This window comes from Leuciscus leuciscus (genome assembly GCF_965113295.1).
Source record: "Leuciscus leuciscus genome assembly, chromosome: 7".
In the NCBI taxonomy this organism is placed as follows: Eukaryota; Metazoa; Chordata; class Actinopteri; order Cypriniformes; family Leuciscidae; genus Leuciscus; species Leuciscus leuciscus.
Window position 1 is genome coordinate 2,905,903 of NC_138731.1, and position 19,276 is coordinate 2,925,178.

The 19,276-nt window shown below is 40.1% G+C and overlaps 1 protein-coding gene across 1 annotated transcript in view; it reads left to right on the plus strand.

Annotated features, from left to right (window-relative positions):
• LOC309503357 (tripartite motif-containing protein 16-like) overlaps window positions 1–15,093 on the plus strand; it is a 53,095-nt gene extending 38,002 nt beyond the window's left edge. The window contains exons 2-7 of the mRNA XM_082176154.1: window positions 3,936–4,541; window positions 9,428–9,523; window positions 9,611–9,844; window positions 12,845–13,004; window positions 13,155–13,208; window positions 13,448–15,093. Coding sequence (XP_082032280.1) covers window positions 3,963–4,541; window positions 9,428–9,523; window positions 9,611–9,844; window positions 12,845–13,004; window positions 13,155–13,208; window positions 13,448–14,049 — 1,725 coding nt within the window. The 5' untranslated portion in view covers window positions 3,936–3,962 and the 3' untranslated portion in view covers window positions 14,050–15,093. The remainder of the gene's footprint in view (window positions 1–3,935; window positions 4,542–9,427; window positions 9,524–9,610; window positions 9,845–12,844; window positions 13,005–13,154; window positions 13,209–13,447) is intronic.
• Window positions 15,094–19,276: the final 4,183 nt, after the last annotated feature.

Below are 19,276 nucleotides of genomic sequence, written 5' to 3' on the forward strand. Positions count from 1 at the left end.
ATTAAATACATATCGCTGAACTTACCCTCCATGTACAACATTCCCGTGTAGCCTCTGTTTACAATAGAAAATCTATTGTCCTGGCTTCAACAAGACAACAAACATTCATATTAGTCCCAGAAACGCACAAGGCACAATATATAACGTTTAGGTTTAGCCTACTGTCCGACCGCACAGCTTCTTCCGCTGTTCACATTACTTGCAATCGCCCCAAAAAAACCCAACAACGCCAGATTATAGGCTAAATTGTTTTTAGACGAGCCCCCACTTTGTTACTACTGGCTCTCAAATAGTAACAAAATAAGCAGGAGAAAGTTCGGCAAACAAATGTCTAAGGATTTATTTGTTAACTCAAAAGTTTACATAACCAAGGATCAACTTAAAACAACAATTCAAACACAAAACAAAGCCGCTCTCTCCTGCCCAACGCGCCAAAACCAAGCTCTCTTTATGCCACCAGCTGGGACACGCCTCGCGCGCCGGCACATCCCATCAATTAAGCACAGGAACTGACCTAGGATAACAAGACACGGAAATACAGAACAGGAGAAATACAGACAATCGCGGATGTAACAGTCATGCTGTGTTTAAGCATTTGTAAATAAGACAAGAAAGATTCATTATTTTGATATTGGGTAAGCTTCTAAGAAAATAAAATTTAAGCATTTTAGAAACATGTTAATTGTCTGCATATTGCATGAAAACATCCCTAACCCAACATGATCAGGTGTAACCAGGATTACCAGGGTATTTCTGCTTTTCCATAAACGCCACCTACTGTCAAAGAGTGAATTTGCTGTTTCATTCAGCCCATTATACAGCACATACATTTGAACCGATTGATGGAAAAGAAGCTAATGTGCTTTCTAAAAATCTATTCAGATAATAAGGTACTGTACCTTAATAGTATTTTGACTACGATAACAATAACATGTATGTTCATTACTGAAATATACATGTGAAATTTTTTTTAAAGTCAACCAGCTATTTTTCTGACAAAAGCTACCGAGTTCCACATCAGGGGCCCTTTATAAAACCCCAAATACCATGATTTCATGTACTGTAGCTTAGTAGTATTTTGAATTGGATACGATAGCAATAACATGCATGTTCATTACTAAATATACATGTGAACCAATTAAGATTGGGCATACAGTGTGTGATTTTCGACCGATTTTGAGCCAAATTCCGACTAATGCGACTCTTTTTTTTTTAGTCAGGCTGATTTTTAGATTTGTTGTGTGTCGTTTGTAGTGCAGTGTTTGTGCAGTGTATATGGGGGAAACGAGAGGCGATAAACCTCTCCGGATCGGCAATCGGATGGTCGAATGAATTTCTGGCCTGTCAGAAATGTTGGTCGCTCCTCGTGAGGATATCGCACAGTTGAAGCAGAGCTACGAACTCATTGATCCCTCACGATCCCTCACTGCGCCTGTGCAAGAACAGAAGTTAACCTCTTAAGCTTCACAAGAATGATGGCGCACTGAAGCATTCTTTGTTTATACTAGTTCAAAGTTTTAATGTAAAAGATTGTAATTACCTCGACAAACTATACAACATTAAGAAAATCTCAAGACTCAAGCTTCAGTATTTTGATCTTTATCTTATTCTGAAAATCTTATAGTGGCAGTTATGTCTAAATTTGTGTCAGGAATTATGAAAATTTTTTAAGTCAAGTCAATCCACCTTGAAATGTCAATTCAAATTCGAAATGACAGTCAATTGACGTCAAGAGTGCCCAATTTTGAGCAGTGCTGCTGTCTCATTGCCTGTCCCGTTTGTCTCCTGTATCAGACCATGTGTGATGCGATCTGGGAAACCCCGTCGGATGTCGTGCTGGGCCATTTTCAGTAAATTCCAAAATAGTTTGAATGTCAGTTTTTTGTCAAATTTTTTTTTTTCATTAAATTATTATTCTATAACATCTTTTCTCTTATCTCTGAAAATATCTCGGCAAAATTCCATTGTTTAGTGCAGAAAAACAGCGATAGTGTCAAGCTGAAAATACTCTCTTTCTCTAATGCATTCTATGCGACCATTTTCTCTAACGCCCGGCAGAGGTGATCGCCGTATATCCCATACACCTGTCCGTCTCTTAACACTACAAAGATAGTTTACCTATAAAATAAACCACATAACATGTACAGTGAATGTGCATTAGTGTGCATTTCGCGCCAATCCTGTTTAAAAAAAAGAGTGCCAAGCGTGTTATTAAACCTGTTTTTCTCAAAATTCCGTTCCAGAAAATCATAGCGATCAGCCGACTTCAGATAAACATAACTTTTGCTACCAACAAGCTATGATAAAAATAAAAACAGATTCCATATTATATCAAAACCTGTAATACGTAAAATTTCACCATGTGGTGGGTTTTCCCAGATCGCATCACATATTCTCTGAACTATATCCCGGATTTGTACATAATTCACACGAAGGACTTTAGATGCATTTGCATGGCAACATGCCAAAAAGTCATATTTTACATATTTCCCATGTATTTGCAGTCAAACTCCAACTCTAAACGCATCGTGTGGAAAATGCAAACGGCACTCTTGTGTTACTGAGGAAACATACACTAAAGAATAAATGCAGAGAGTCGCTCAGACGCTCATGACGTAGAATCGTGATGAATTGCCACTTGTTTGGGGACAGTGGTTATCCTTGTAAACCATGGCTCCTCACACCTTACCTCTGTCTCGACCAGGAGTCACAGCTAAATTACAACAGGTAACAGTGACAACATACAATTAATGTGTGTGGACTTCAAATTTAGAGAACAACAAATGTGTTGCAGTAGTATATGTAGGCTACTCTACTTCCCATAAATAGCCTACCATTATGTTTTGAAAATATCAACTGAATTCTGTTCATTTTCATGAACTCACAGAGCTCACAAGAAAACACGAGCCGTAGTTGAGTGAGGTATTGGTCAACTAAAGAGGTGCTTTCACATTTTGCATGGAGAGGTGCGACTGGCGCCAGGAAAGGTCTGCAAAGTGATAACAGCCTGTGCAGTGCTTCATTACATCTGTAAAGCTAGACAAATTGCAGACCCTCCCACGGACAATCGGGCTGATGAAGAGGATGATGAAGAATACCCTCCACAAGGGAGGGATCTGTCCCAAAGTGGAAATCCTTACAGAGCCCAGTTTACTAATTTGCGACTCTGGACATGCGGCGGGCCGGGACCTCCGTCTGGGCGTCTCCCTTCTTAAGAGGTTCCCTAAGAGTAATAGTTAGTCCCGCCGTTTACACACGCTTCATTGAATTACTTCACTTTGAGATTCAGAGCACTGGGCAGAAATCACATCGTGTCAACACCCGCCGGGGCCTTCGTGATGCTTTGTTTTAATTAAACAGATTCCCATGGTCCGCACCATTAAACAGATTACCATGGTCCGCACCATTTTATTTTTGAGTAGCTCATTTTTTAGTTTGTAGTCCTCCTCCTGTAAATGGAGTACTATTTTCTGCTGCTTTAGGACATCCATCTCTATCTCCAGTGTTTTGTCTATTAGGGATGGTGTTAGAGCAGAAGGCAGGGAATGAGGCGCTCATACTTAGACCCTATACTTAAAATCACTCTTTTTTTTTTCCTTCTTGGACAACCAACCAATCACATTCTTCAAAAGATTGTTTCAGACATAGCAACGAGGTCAGCCCCGCCTCCTCACTAAGATGAAAGTTTTTGTCTTTTCCTTGCTCAGAGTTGCTCTATTTGGAGCTAAATTAGGAGCCTTTAAGAATACGGGCCCAGGTGTGTGGGAGTACGGTTGAAACTGAACTCTACAGGAATAAGGCTGTCCAGGACCAGGAATGAGGAACCTGCTTTACAGACTTGCAGATAAACCTGTTTTGCACACGTCACTGAAACACAGAACCAGGAATTACATGAGTTCAGGGAAGGAGAAACTGAAGTGCAGTTGAGCTGTTAGGTGTGTTTGTGTGTCTCATGCAGTAAAATGGCAGAAGCCAGAATTTCAGTGGATCAGAATGAGTTCCTGTGTCCAGTGTGTCTGGATCTCCTGAAGGATCCAGTGACCACTTCCTGTGGACACAGTTACTGTAAGATCTGTATTACAGGCTGCTGGGATCAGGAGGATCAGATGAGAGTCTACAGCTGCCCTCAGTGCAGACAGACCTTCAGTCCAAGACCTGCTTTAGCTAAAAACACCATGCTGGCTGAACTGGTGGAGAAACTGAAGAAGACTAAACTTCCTGCTGACTGTTACGCTGGAGCTGGAGATGTGCAGTGTGACGTCTGTACTGGAAGAAAACACAAAGCCGTCAAGTCCTGTCTGGTGTGTCTGGAGTCTTACTGTCAAACTCATTTTGACCGTCATGAGGATTTTCACTCCCGTAAGCCACATAAAGTGACTGATGCCACTGGACGACTGCAGGAGATGATCTGCCAAACACATGGTAAACTCCTTGAGGTTTTCTGTCGCACTGACCAGAAGTTTATATGTGTGCTGTGTACGATGGACGATCATAAAAACCACAACACTGTATCAGCTGCAGCACAGAGGACAGAGAAACAGGTATGAAACTACACACTGATGAAATAATTTTGACACTATTTATATTGGCACCATATGATCAGGAAACATCATTCACACTGCAGACGTCACAGAAGTGAACAGAAGCTGTAAGTGGACTTTCACTGCTGAGCGTATTTGAGCTTCGCATTTAACTTAACAGAAAATATGCTGAAAATACACCGTAAACATTGATCAACACAAACTTTTGTAAAACAGGCTTTAAAGGGGTCATGAACTGAGAATTCAAATTTTCCTTGAGCTTTTCACATATAATACGTCATCATTCTATAAGAATGTCCTGTAAGTTCAGAACTGAAAACTTTCTTGTTAGTCTAAAAACAGTTTTTATTGTAACCAATCCAAGCGAACAACTGGTTGTGGAATGTGCCTCTTTATAAGGTAATAGTGACGCCTCTGCAGAAGACAATCAAGGCCTACTTCATCATCGTAACGTTGGCCCCGTCCACTGGCGTGTTAGAGAGATCAGATCACGAGGAGAGAAGATGCAGGATCACTGACTAAAAACAACATTATCTTCTAAAGGATCGTAATGCTAGGAATGTGGTTATTTATGTGAATGTGCCAGTTGAGCATTATTTATGTGTATTCGCTACAGTTCACTGTGGAATTTCGGCATTGCAAACAGACTTCTAAGATATGGACTCGATAGTAATGCCACAACATGTGAGTAACTGTTAATTCTAATGCCTGATCTGTGACCAGTGATTTCTGATGTAATCATTTATGTACAGTCAGATGTTCTTTGTCTATGTGTCAGTCAATCAAACCAGTGACTAAACGATCAACTTCACATAGTTTCTCTTAGTAGGATTAAAATATTCTGTTATTTAAACTGTGAATAAATTATATAATCGCTGGAACTGTCAATCAAACATCGTGAGTTTATCAGTGACTTACGCTGAGGCTAAAATCAGGGTAGCAAAAATGCCTTTTATTTATAAATTATGACAATTTGTGATGTCAAAATCATACTAACATTATAAGTGCACACCCCAGGAAACATTATAAAATGATAAAACAATGCAGTTCATGACCCCTTTAATGAAGCGACATAAAATAATGGAAAATATTCACCCATTGTTTGACAAAATATCTCTGTCAAGAATAACGCAAGTTCAATGCAGCGACAGACACAGAGTTTCTGTTCAGTAAATCTGACTCAGTCCATTTTAACTATATAGAGCCGCAGTTATATAGTGTTATTCAGCAGAAACTCTGTCATTGTGAAGCTTTACATCTGAGTCAGTTTCACTTTTATGATACTGATGCTTTTTGTGTGAAACAGGCCTTATGCTTCATGTAAATTCATGTACAATGGTGGTAAAACTGATCAATCATCCCTTCAGGAGTTTGAACCTCCAGCCAGTGGTTATTATATGGAAGTAGAATAATGTCAAATGTTTTGAAATAAAAAGCCTGTTGAATTGCACTACTTGAAAAAAAAATAGGCATTGCATTAACCATGCTTGCATTTTAATGCATTGTATTTTTAGTGCTTACATTTTTATGGGCTGAAATTCAACAAGGTTGAATATTTAAGCTGTGAATATTTCAATTAAAAACATTTCAAACACCTTTTCATTATTAAAAATTCAATAATCCATATTCACCTTTCATATTTCACTTCCAAAACATTCAAACTGTTTAAAAATACAACCAATAATATTCAACAGGCAATTTTCGGTCCATTTTTATTTCGCTTTGCAAATTCGCTTCCACAAATTCAGTGGTTCAAATTCGACAGTAAATTCAACATTGACGTCCAGGAACTGCAGGAAAAGCAGTAGATTGCCGAGCATACTCTCCATTTGCTGTTAGTCGACCTCACCAGCAGATGGTGCAAAAGTGCTTGTTGCTGACGAAGACATTCATTCATAAAATGAAAATGATTATCTGTGTCAGTATATGCGGAAAAGATGATAAACACACAAAAGCTGTGTTTATGTTTCATTCAATAACTTCATTGTTACTTTCCCTGTGTATTCTACATGTCATCAGCTTTCTCTACCATGAACAGGATTATAATCGGTTTCCCTCAATACCTCATACTCAAGGATTTCCCTTCCGTTGATAGTGATATGAAAGACCAATCAAAATACACTCAAATATATATTTCAAATGACACTCAAATATATATTTCATCAAGGCCGGATGAAAACGCTAAATTTTCCAAATTGACAGAGTGTGTTAAAGATATAAAAGATTGGATGACGCGTAATTTTCTTTTATTAAATCCAGACAAGACAGAGGTAATACTTATCGGTTCAAAAAACCGCCCACAAAACCTCGCACAATACAACTTTAACATCATAGGATGTCCTGTTACTTTATCCTCTACAGTAAAAGACCTGGGTGTTATACTCGATTGCAACCTGTCTTTTGAAAATCATATTTCATATGTTACAAAAACAGCCTTTTTCCACCTTAGAAACATTGCTAAGCTACGTAATATGCTATCAGTTTCTGATGCAGAAAAGTTAGTTCATGCATTCATGACCTCGAGACTGGATTACTGTAATGCTTTATTAGCTGGTTGTCCTGCATCCTCAATAAACAAGCTACAGTTAGTCCAAAATGCCGCCGCTAGAGTTCTTACGAGATCAAGAAAATATGATCATATAACACCGATTTTATCATCACTGCATTGGTTACCTATAAAGTTCCGTATTAATTACAAGGTATTGCTACTGACTTATAAAGCCCTAAACGGCTTAGCTCCAGTCTATTTAACGGATCTTCTATCACCCTATAATCCATCGCGCTCTTTAAGATCACTAAATTCAAGGCTTTTGGTCATACCTAGGATATTCAGAACCACCAAAGGAGGGAGAGCATTTTCACATTTGGCTCCAAAACTCTGGAATAGTCTTCCTGATACTGTTCGTTGCTCAGACTCGCTCTCCCAGTTTAAAACTAGATTAAAGTCGCATCTCTTCAGCCAGGCATTCATATAATCCTACAGTTCAAACTACAATCCGGCCTCTAGCTCATAAATGCCAGAGGAGAACTGGCCCCCGACTGAGCCTGGGTTCTCCCAAGGTTTTTTTTTCTCCATTAGGTCACCTGATGGAGTTTTAGGACACCATTAGGTCACTTGATGGAGTTTTTCGGTTCCTTGCCACTGTTGCCTTTGGCTTGCTCAGTTGGGGATATTTACTTTAATTTGATCAATCAATAAATTCCTCTTGAAACAAACTTTGTTGTATTATTTAAATTTAATACTGTGAAGCTGCTTTGATACAATCTGTATTATGAAAAGCGCTATACAAATAAACTTGACTTGACTTGACTTGACCAATCTTGCACCTTATTAGGGAAGTAGGCTGTAGGCTATTATATAGGCTACAGGCAAGAAGATGGACTCAGAATATGAACTTAACGCGCAAAGTTTCATGCTGAGCGTTTCGTGATTTACTGGCATAAAATCAACACATACATATATATATATATAGTATGCATTCGTGTATTGCATTAGCTTAAACTGTCACAGCACTTGCATATTGTCCTCCTATTGTTAGTTTAACTGTAAATCGCTTTGGATAAAAGCTTCTGCTAAATGACTAAATGTAAAAATTGGCTTGACATTGGACATTCGCACATTTAGGGACCGTCTCTAAAGTTGCATACAACATTGGCATACACGTTTCTAACTTCAATAGCAAACTTACATTTATTTGAATAAATATCAAAAATACAAAGGGTGCGCATTATGCCTGACACTAAATGAACACTTTACAGTTGGTTTTATGACTGTAAGTCGTTCTATTCAAATGCTATCGGAGTTAGAAACGTGTATACCAAAGTCGTATACACTTTAGAGACGGTCCCTAAATGTGCGAATGTCCAACATCAAGCCATCTGTATGCCAATCTATCACTGGGAAACGCTCAGCATTAAGCTTTGCGCGTTATTCTGAGTCCATCTGCTTGCCTGCGAGTTTGGTCTTTTACATCACTGTAGTCCATTAAGCTACGTTAAGCGTTGTATCCAGCAGAAACCCTAATAGCCTGCATGCAGCACATCGCCACAATATAAAGTTAAGGCAACTAAACAACCAAGAGAAATATATGTCAACCTCAAAAATGTAACATTGGATCTGTATATCCGCATCGGGGAATGACATTATAATCTCGTTCACGGTAGAGAAAGATGCATGTAGGCTACACAGGAAAAGTAACCGTGAAGGCACTGAATTTAACATAAAACAGCCGTCATAATAATCACAAATACACTTACATTGCTGTAAATGAGTTTTATGAATGAATGAATGACTTGTTCTAACTGTTGCTGGTCTTCAACACGCGCTTTTGCACCATCTGCTGGTGAGGTCGACTAACAGCAGATGGAGAGTATGCTCGGCAATCTACTGCTTTTCCTGCAGTTCCTGGACGTCAATGTTGAATTTACTGTCGAATTTGAACCACTGAATTTGTGGAAGCGAATTTGCAAAGCGAAATAAAATGGACCGAAAATTGCCTGTTGAATATTATTGGTTGTATTTTTAAACAGTTTGAATATTTTGGAAGTGAAATATGAAAGGTGAATATGGATTATTGAATTTTTAATAATGAAAAGGTGTTTGAAATGTTTTTAATTGAAATATTCACAGCTTAAATATTCAATCATGTTGAATTTCAGCCCATAAAAATGTAAGCACTAAAAATACAATGCACTAAAATGCAAGCATGGTTAATGCAATGCCTATTTTTTTTCAAGTAGTGCAATTCAACAGGCTTTTTATTTCAAAAACATTTGACATTATTTTATTTCCATATTATTAATTCTACTGTTACTGGATTCAACTCTTCACATGATGATATAGTGCCAGTATAAAGTGCCATCTGTGTTATTGGTTTGTGCTGCAGAAGCAGCTGAAGGAGACGCAGAGGTCGTTCCAGCAGAGGATCCAGCAGAGAGAGAAAGATCTTCAGCAGCTGAGAGAGGCTGTAGAGTCTCATAAGGTGAGTCTGGAGAAGAAGAGAAGTTTGAGAAGTCTCAGTCAGGACTCACTGAAGCTCACTGTGTGATTGTGATGTGTGTCCTAACAGCGCTCTGCACACACAGCAGTGGAGGACAGTGAGAGGATCTTCACTGAGCTCATCCGCTCCATTGAGAGAAGCCGCTCTGAGGCGACACAGCGGATCAGAGATCAGGAAAAGACTGCAGTGAGTCGAGCTGAAGAACGACTGGAGCGACTGGAGCAGGAGATCAATGATCTGAGGAGGAGAGACGCTGAGCTGGAGCAGCTTTCACACACACAGGATCACATACATTTCCTGCAGGTAACAGAGATCGAGAAGAACAGGATCATAGTGGACTTGAGCAAGAGACTCTCAGAGAAACATTTCATGAGAGCAGAATGAGCCGCTGACTGAAGTGTTGATCTGTGTGTTCGGTTATTATAGAATCATCAGTCAGACTCTCATCTGATCATCTTCACTCACATTTCAACTTTTTTACCTCATTTTTCCTTCTGATTTCTTATATAATGGTGAAATCAGTGAACTTCATGGTAGCAATTTGAGTAATATTCATCAAAGTTGGATCAGATGATCTTCAAACTTGACAGAATTGACAGTATTTTCATAATTGTTTGCCTTTAACATGTTGATGAATTTGACCATGAAGACCCTAAACATGAAGTCTGTATATTAGCAATGCTTCAACATACTGAAACCACACAAAACCTGACCTTGGGATCGTGTCCTAAGAGTCCTTGTGGATTTCAGTGTCAATAACTGCTCAAAAGTTATAAATAATGTTCAATCTGCTCGTAGATTTTGAACTGCTTTTCCTGAGCGAATCTACTCAAGTCTACAATGAGACCAGGGCCGTTTCTCAACATTTTGCCCCTTCCCAAAACTTACACTCTCAAAACTTAAATAGCAACGTTTCTAAGCATTGATTTGGTACTTTTACAAATTATATAAATAGGTTGTTTCTTAACCCTCTGGGGACCAAGCTGTTTTTGGGGCCCTTGAGATGTTCTGACATGCTCTGACATTTGTGCTTTTTTCAGTTATTTATAAACATGTTAATGGCAAAGGTGTAAATTCACTCTATATAGCACAAACAGGCCTACCATAATATGCGAGCAACATGTATGTAGATGTTTGTATTTTTAAGAGAATAATGTTTATGCGTGGTTATTTAAAAAAATAAAAATGAAAGTTGCTGAAATAAGACCACAAAACTCATACAAAATATGTGCCCACAAGACTTTTGACTAATGGATGTTTTCTCTTGGAGTTCTAGCTTCAAAATTATGTGAAAATAGTCTTGCTTTATCGTTCACAAAAAAAAAATACATTGATTTAAATGGTGTAAAACAGGTTTTGCTTGGAAAGCCAATATGCGAGGGGGAGGAGTAGTTTACACCTTAGATTACCCAGTCCCACCCACTCTGCATAATGACTCTGCATAATTAGCCATTCATTCAGGTGTGACACTGACTGAGCCACAATGCAAGGACAAAATAGCCTATATATTTAGAAGAAGACTTATATTGACCATTTAAGATTTTGCTTACATCTATCTTGTAAATATGTTTTGCTATTTTATTAAAAAGGTTACAATTACAACAATAATTACAATTTCAGCAATATTTCTGCAAAAAAAGTACTCTTTCTTTGTAAAAAAAAAAAAAAAAAGATTATAGGCCTACATTTTATCATATGTATTCATTAGTTTGAATATAGCCAACATTGGAACATCTTAGTCTATGACTTTATTTTTGACAAAATAGTATTTTATATATATGAGCAGAAAAGCTTATTTGATGTGACAGTATATTCTACAGTAAAAACTGTACCCAAATCTAGTCAACAAAATGTTGTCTTTCATACTTCGCCTGACTGTAACGCAGTAACTGTAACTGTAAAAGCAGTTTATTCTTTCACACACAGACGCGCGATTCATATTTAGGCTAAACAGTCTTTACAAATATGTACCCTTCATTCATCTCACAGAAACGCGATTCATATTATAGAAACGCGATTCATCTTTTTGTTTACATAAGCCTACAACGTTATTCCATAACGTTATTCCACATTAACACTTGAGAAAGGATAACTTAGCCTACCTCACTCCTCAGCGGGATCTGCTCCTCATATCAGCACGGAAAATTTTCTCCATAAGGTAGGCTATATTATGCCTCTTTGTTTACAGCTGATGTGGGGGCGTTTCACAGACTGAAATGGTTCTCAGAATTTGCGTTTGAATAGCACGCGCTCTCCGGGGCGTGGTCAAATTACTTTTGAATGGCTCCTAATGAGCTCGACTGGAGTCGCTCTCTTTTTATACAGATTACAGAAGCTGATAATATTTGTTTTTTATATAAATTACTTCATTTAAAAGCTGCGATCTCAAGCTTTATGCCCGTGGGTCTGTTTGCCTGTTTGACTGAATTTTCGCGGAGTTATAGATAATTTTCGAACGCGTTTCAAATGGGAGTTTACTGACAGAGAGAAGGCAGAAATAGCATCATGTTAGTTTTTCTTTATTTGTCAAAAAGCAAAACACTTTATTTGTATTGTGAGTATACAGAAAAAAAATAGAAACTGAACAGGATCGATTGATGTATTACACGAAAATGAAAGATCAAAATTAACAGAGCATTTTGTGTTTATTTTTCATTGCTAAAAAAAAAAACGAGCAAAACGCGCGGGCGCGTTTTTGGTCCCCAGAGGGTTAACATTGAAATGATTCCCAACTGATGTACATTCATTATTTTTTTCTGTTCTCATATTGGTTGTAGGAACAACACGTTCGGTGGTTCAGCGTAGTTTGTTATCAATGAAAGTTTCACAGGTTCCAGTTCACAGTATCCATATCTAAACTCATTTTTAGTAAATTGATTGTCCAGTTTATTTTCTATAGAGATTTCTAGTTGATCATTTCTCTCTCATCATCACTCGCTGCCGATCACTAATAAAAAACCTCACTCTGTATTCACTCCATGTCAAAATTAATCCAGTGTGCTTTTAAATAAAGCCAATCTCTAGACACACGATGTATTCAACGAAAAATAAATGGACAAGGAATAGAATAAAATGAGAAATGTTATATTATTTCCTTTAATACAGCAGTATCATTTCTTCACCTTCACTAGAACTTGTGTCTCTAATGTCACATAATGAATATGAGAAGAATGAAGCTGATGCTGTGAAAGTGCTGGATTGAGGAGAGTTACTAAAGATCAACAAGAGCCGCACAAATCTGACAGTAGAGCAGGTTATTGATGAAGTGTGGAGGTGATGAGCTTTGATTTCTGTTTTCTCTAGAGTTTCCAGTCTCTCTCAGCTCCTCCTGAATCTACAGACGTAAATGACAATCTCTTCAGTTCTCTCTCCTCTTTTGATGGCGTGAGAGAATCTGTCCGTCAGCTGAGAGACAAACTGGAGGATTTCTGCAAAGAGGAGCTGAAGAAGATCTCTGACAGAGGTAAAGTCCTGGAGATTCTGCTCTCAGAAATGATCCTCCATCATCTCAGATCATGTAGAAGATCATATTAGAAATGTCTTAGGAACGGATGCAGGGATCATTTTCTCTTGACATGATAATCACACTCTTCATGTCTGTTGATTTCCACAGTCACTTTCTCCAACATTGTTCCCAGGACCAGGACCAGGAACGACTTCCTACAATGTAAGTCACTGAGAAAACAAGCAGAAAAACTCACTGAGTGTGTTCAGGTTCTTCCTGGAGAAGTGAAAGAAAACATGACAGAAGAGTTTTAGAGTTGATCATGTAAATGATGATTTGCTCAGGATATCTGGTAAACTGCACTGAGACACTGATGATATATTGAACATGAAGAGTTCAGATACATTAAAAGATCAGACAGATTCATAATTCCTGATTCTGATGTGTTTTATCTCCATCAGATTCCCATCAGCTCACTCTGGATCTGAACACAGTGAATAAACTCCTCCGTCTGTCTGAGGAGAACAGAGTGATTACTTGCACTTTCAAAGTTCAGTCGTATCCTGATCATCCAGACAGATTTGATGTGTATCCTCAGGTGTTGTGTAGAGAGAGTGTGTGTGGACACTGTTACTGGGAAATTGAGTGGAGTGGTGAATATGGTGTGTATATATCAGTGTCATATAAGAGCATCAGCAGGAAGGGACGGGGTAATGAGTGTGTGTTTGGACGTAATGATCAGTCCTGGAGTTTGATCTGCTCTTCCTCCAGTTACTCATTCATACACAATAACATACAGACTGAACTCCCTGTAAAGCCCATCAGCAGTAGAACAGGAGTGTGTGTGGATCACAGTAGAACAGGAGTGTGTGTGGATCACAGTAGAACAGGAGTGTGTGTGGATCACAGGAGAATAGGAGTGTATGTGGATCACAGTGCAGGAACTCTGTCCTTCTACAGCGTCTCTGACACAATGAGCCTCATCCACACAGTCCAGACCACATTCACTCAACCGCTCTATCCTGGGTTTTGGGTTTATAATGGATCAGTGAAACTTTGTTGATGAATCAGGATAGATTGTAGAGAGATTCTACCCATAATGCTTTGAGCTGCATGATAGATCAGTGACTGTCACACACTGGCTTGACTAGATAATCCAAGATAAGAGGCTTGACGCAGAAAGACGATGAACACTTACATTTAATAAACACCAGCACAAAACATTAACACAATTTCAGTTTGAATTTATTTATAAAGCACAATTGAAAACAACTGCCATTGACCAATGTGCTGTACAGAATGAATAACCATTAAGTAAAATATAGACAAAGACACAAGTAAACAACAAAGCATAGAAAGACTGAACTCATGAATTATAAGCCAGATCAAATAAAAAAGATTTTAACTTAGATTTAAAAATAGATATTGTGGGAGCAGTTCTGATTTGAACAGGACATGAACATCAGATGACTGAGGGTTTATATACACTAGATAACAAGAGACTGAATGAAGGACAGGTGATGGTGATAAGTTGTCATGGTTACAAACAAAGGTTGCTATGGAATAATACTACAGCTGAACTTCTGTCAGTAAAATAACATGTTCAGGTTGTTCCGGTCGTTCCGGTCGAGTGCTAGAGCCGTGTTGGTGGAGTGAACGATGAGATCCCACTAAACTCCATAATAAAAGTCAGAGCATGTTTGTGGCGTGATAGGGAGTGGCAAACGGAATGATAAAAGGTTTTAATAAAACTTCTTCCTATGACAGAAACCAGCAATACTGTTGGTTTTATACCCAAATAAATAAAGTAGCCGACTACGGGCTAAATAAAGGGCTGGACACTATTGACACTCAAACAGTAGATTGACTTACAAAATCTTTTATTACCATAAAACCAGGATAACCTAGATATTAAAACAAGTTATCAAAAAGAGATGCAGTCCTTAGCACAGTCCAGTATGATGTCTTTATGGTCAACGAATGAATGTCCTGGGTTGGTCCCACAGCACGTAGGCCTCCACAGATCTGGGCAGTAGTTCACTGGAGGGAAAATAAGAAACAAACTGCCAGTATCTCCAGTCCAATGCAAACACAAAGCTAACGTTAGCCTACTTTGAGCTAGGGACAGATAATCTGCAGGTGCAACTCATGGGTACTGGGGTCAATCATTCTTTTGTATAACACACCATCTTGAATCACAAGCTTAGCACTATGTGGAAATAGTTGTTTCACCATCAGAGACATATTGGCTCGCTCCATAGCTGTGGGCACACTACTTAACTCCACATACTTCCATACCTGTTGAAGTTCCTCATCTTCACCTTGGCTCTTACGCCACTCCTCAACATCTGGGAGGTGAATCACTGGCTGACAGGCATCTTCTGTTGCCTCAACTTGTCGTACCTCAATAGGAGCTATTCGATCTACTGGGAAACTGGACAGACTATCAGCATTAGCATTCTCACGCCCAGCTCGATATTTCACTGTGAAGTCGAAATTCGCCAGTTGGGGTGTCCAGCGCTGTTCCACCGCTCCAAGTCTCGCTGTCTGTAGGTGGGCCACCGGATTATTATCTCTGTAATGGCCCATTTTAAAGCTAGCAACTCCAACTTAAAAGAGCTATAATTGGCATTGTTCCGTTCCGCAGGATGGAGGCTGCGGCTTGCGTAGGCGATCACCCGCTCTTGCCCGTCTTGGACCTGTGATAACACTGCTCCCAGTCCCTGGTGGCTAGCATCAGTATAAAGAACAAACAGCAGGGAAAAATCAGCAAATGTTAGAATAGGAGCCTGAGAGAGACAGATTTTTAGTTTTTCAAATGCAGCTTGACACTCTGCAGTCCACTCAATCCTACTATTGCTTGACTTCTTGTTGGCTGGAATTCCTACTAAAAGGGCATTTAACGGCTGTGCTAGCCGAGCGAAATTGGCAATAAACCGTCTATAATAGCCAGCCAGGCCCAAGAATGCCCTCACCTCTCGAACTGTGGTGGGAACAGGCCACTCTCGTACAGCCGCTGTTTTACCAGGATCTGGGCTGATGCCGGTCTTGTCCACTACATGCCCCAGGAATTTCACTTGTTGTTGAAGGAACTGACACTTGTCCAGCCTCAACTTCAGTCCATACTGTAATAGCTGCTGGAATACTCGCTCCAAATGATGAAGATGGGTGTCAAAAATCTATGGAATATACAATGACATCATCCAAATAGACCAACAGAAAATCTACAATATAGTCACTCAAACAGTGCTGCATTAATCTCTGAAATGTAGCTGGTCCATTGCACAGGCCAAATGGCATACGCTGGAATTCAAATAGCCCCAGGGGAGTTGTAAACGCAGTCTTTGGACGATTGTCCACATGCACCCCCACTTGCCAATAGCCACTTGCCAAATCCAGGGTACTAAACCATTCAGCTTGAGTTAAGTTGGTCAACGTTTCTTCTGTTCGGGGAAGGGGGAACGCATCCTTGTGTGTAATGGCATTCAACTGTCTGTAGTCAACGCAGAAGCGCCAACTTCCATCTTTCTATTGGGGCTGCCCATGGACTCTTACTCTCAGAAATTACTCCTCTTTCCAACATACCTGCCAACAGTAGTTTCATCTCCTTATACATGATTGGGGGTAGGGGGTGGAACTTTTCCCGGACAGGAGGTGCAGCGCCAGTATAGATCCTATGCAGGACAGTCTCATTAAAACCCAAATCGTCCTCACTCTTAGCAAACACTCCACTCCACTTCCTCAAAAGTACATCAAAAACTTGAGCTTCCTCCTCTTCAGGGCTTCCAGCTTCCACTACACTAGTCAAATCAAGATCTCTTTGGACATAGATATCGACGCCGACCAAGCTTCTGGTAACGGCCTACAGACACTTTATAAGGCTGCAAATTACACAATCTGATAGGGATCCTACCATCCTTAATGATAGCCACAGTCCGGGCAGGAGTCAACCCATCCGGCTCTAGCAAGGGTTCCACCAATCCACAGTAACTGCGGTTCTGTCAGCCCATTAGGACACGGCCCCAAACAATGACCTCGCTCTGGGGTGGGATCCATCTCCTGCGGCGACTAGCTGGCCACACATAGCCTAGGAACCCATTATCTCGAGTCCAAGCAGCAATGCGTTGACATGTTGCCATGGCCCATTTCCACACCCGCTGTTCTGTAGGGTTCTGAAATGAGAAAGACTGAGAGGAGCCCTGGAAAAGAGCATTCCAACATGAGGAGATAACATTCCTTCCAATAATTAAAGGATTAGTGGAAAATGTATCCCTCACAATCACAACACCTCTTCCCTGAAGTTGGATGCCTGCCACTTCAAAGTCCAATAGTGCATACCTCACGTAAGGGATTTCCAGGCCATTTGCAGCTCTCAGTGTCAACAGAGGGGTATCACCCAATCTATAGCTAGGAAAAGTCTCTAATAGCATACTCTGTCACATTAAGGTTACCTGCGACCCAGAGCATATGAGTGGAGTGGAGCGGTGAGAATCTCAGCTCATCGCTCACGGAACTGTTCACCCCTACGCTCCACCGGTTACATCAGGCCGCTCCGCTCATTATCGCTCAGCGCTCAACGCAGTTTGCTTCGTGCTCCACTCAAATCTCCCCCACTCGCTCCAAAAAAGGAAAAAAATCTACATGTATATCACTTTTAGCTTAGACCACAGCCTTACCTCCTAAAGAACTAATGAGCAACAACAAAATTTTTCAAATAGAAATGTTTTATTTCAAATTACAAATTAGGCCTATGTAAAAAAAAAAGTCCCAAAAAGTCCTGTAAAATTAAACGAATAAATGGCCCTAATAATATAAATAAAAATGTATATAAACAAGAATATAAAAAAATATACATAAACGTTTTAAAAGTAAATTTACTATTAGGCCAAAATTCTTATAACTGAACTTTTGTGCAGCGCGCAGGATTAAAATGAAAATTGGCTTATATCAATTGTAAAAAAAATTTAACGAATGAATGGGTCTCGGGTGTCCCACTGGGAGCGTTAATTTCCTCCACTTCTTTTATGAGGAGGTCAAGGATCTCCCCGAGTTTGTTGCATACAGACTCATCTCGGATTATCCATTCTGTCTTGAAACGGGGATCTAACACTGATGCTAAAATTAGATGTTTATCAGTATAGCATATTCCATAGCGAGTTGACACGTTGTTTGCCAATGTTTCTGCAAAAGCAGTGATGCCCATTGGAGGTGCAGCGTGAGTGTCATCGGTGAGCAGGGATTTTATTTCTGTGACAGCAGGGAGGATCATCCCCAGGTTCCCCAGCTCCTTCTGCATTTTTTCTGTGAGGTCTGCCAGAGGTGTCAGCACACTGACAAGGTGCGTCAGCTGGCGTACTTGATTCAGGGTGATGTTAGCAACATTAGACTTGAGTTTGTTTTGTTATAACGGGTCTTTTTGGAACAACTGGATGACCGACTGAATCATCCGAAGCTGGCTGCTCCATCGAGTGGCGCAGGCATATGTGAGGCGGACCCCTAATTGGTCTGTTTCCTCTGTGTTCAGAGTGCTCTTGCGTACACTTTTCACCAGCTTGCCGACTTTCACTAACAGCCTATTAATGTTGTTGTGCTCGTTAACGGCATCTTTGATCGCCAGCTGAAGCATGTGAATGGGGCATCTCAGATGTAAATTTGACACAGTAAAGTACTGATTTATCATAGTTTCTACATTAGTTGTTATCACTTCCACATGGACTTGCGAGGGCGCAGGTGGTTCCTCATCCTCCTCTTCATGTTCTGCGCTGCTGCTGGCATCCGCGGTCACTTCACCCTCTGCCTCCTCTTCAGTGCCAGAGAGGAGGTTAAACGCCTTGATCATGTTGCTGCCACTGTCAGTGACAACCCGAATCACACGTTGTTGCACGTTCCAATATTTCTGTACACTTTCATACTTTTGATAAATACGATCTGCGGTGTGGTGCCCTTGTATGTGCTCACAGCCCAACAAAACCGTGTGCCCCCGGAACGTCCCATCAATGAAACTGGCCACGATGCCAAGGAAGCTGTGCCCTCTTCTACTGGTCCAAATGTCCGCTGACAGAACGAGCCCAACACCATTTTGCAGTAGGTCTTGCAGTTTGGCTTCCATCTCTTCAAGGGCATGTGGCATGAGCGTGTCCCGTACGGTGTTGTAGCATGGGGGTGTGTAGCCCGGTTGAGCTGCGCTGGCGTGTTGCATCCCTTCGCGTTCTCCTTTACTCAGCGGTTCATAGTCCATGTAAATATTTAAAAAAAATGCTACATCCAGCTCTCTTTTTCTCTCTCTTGTT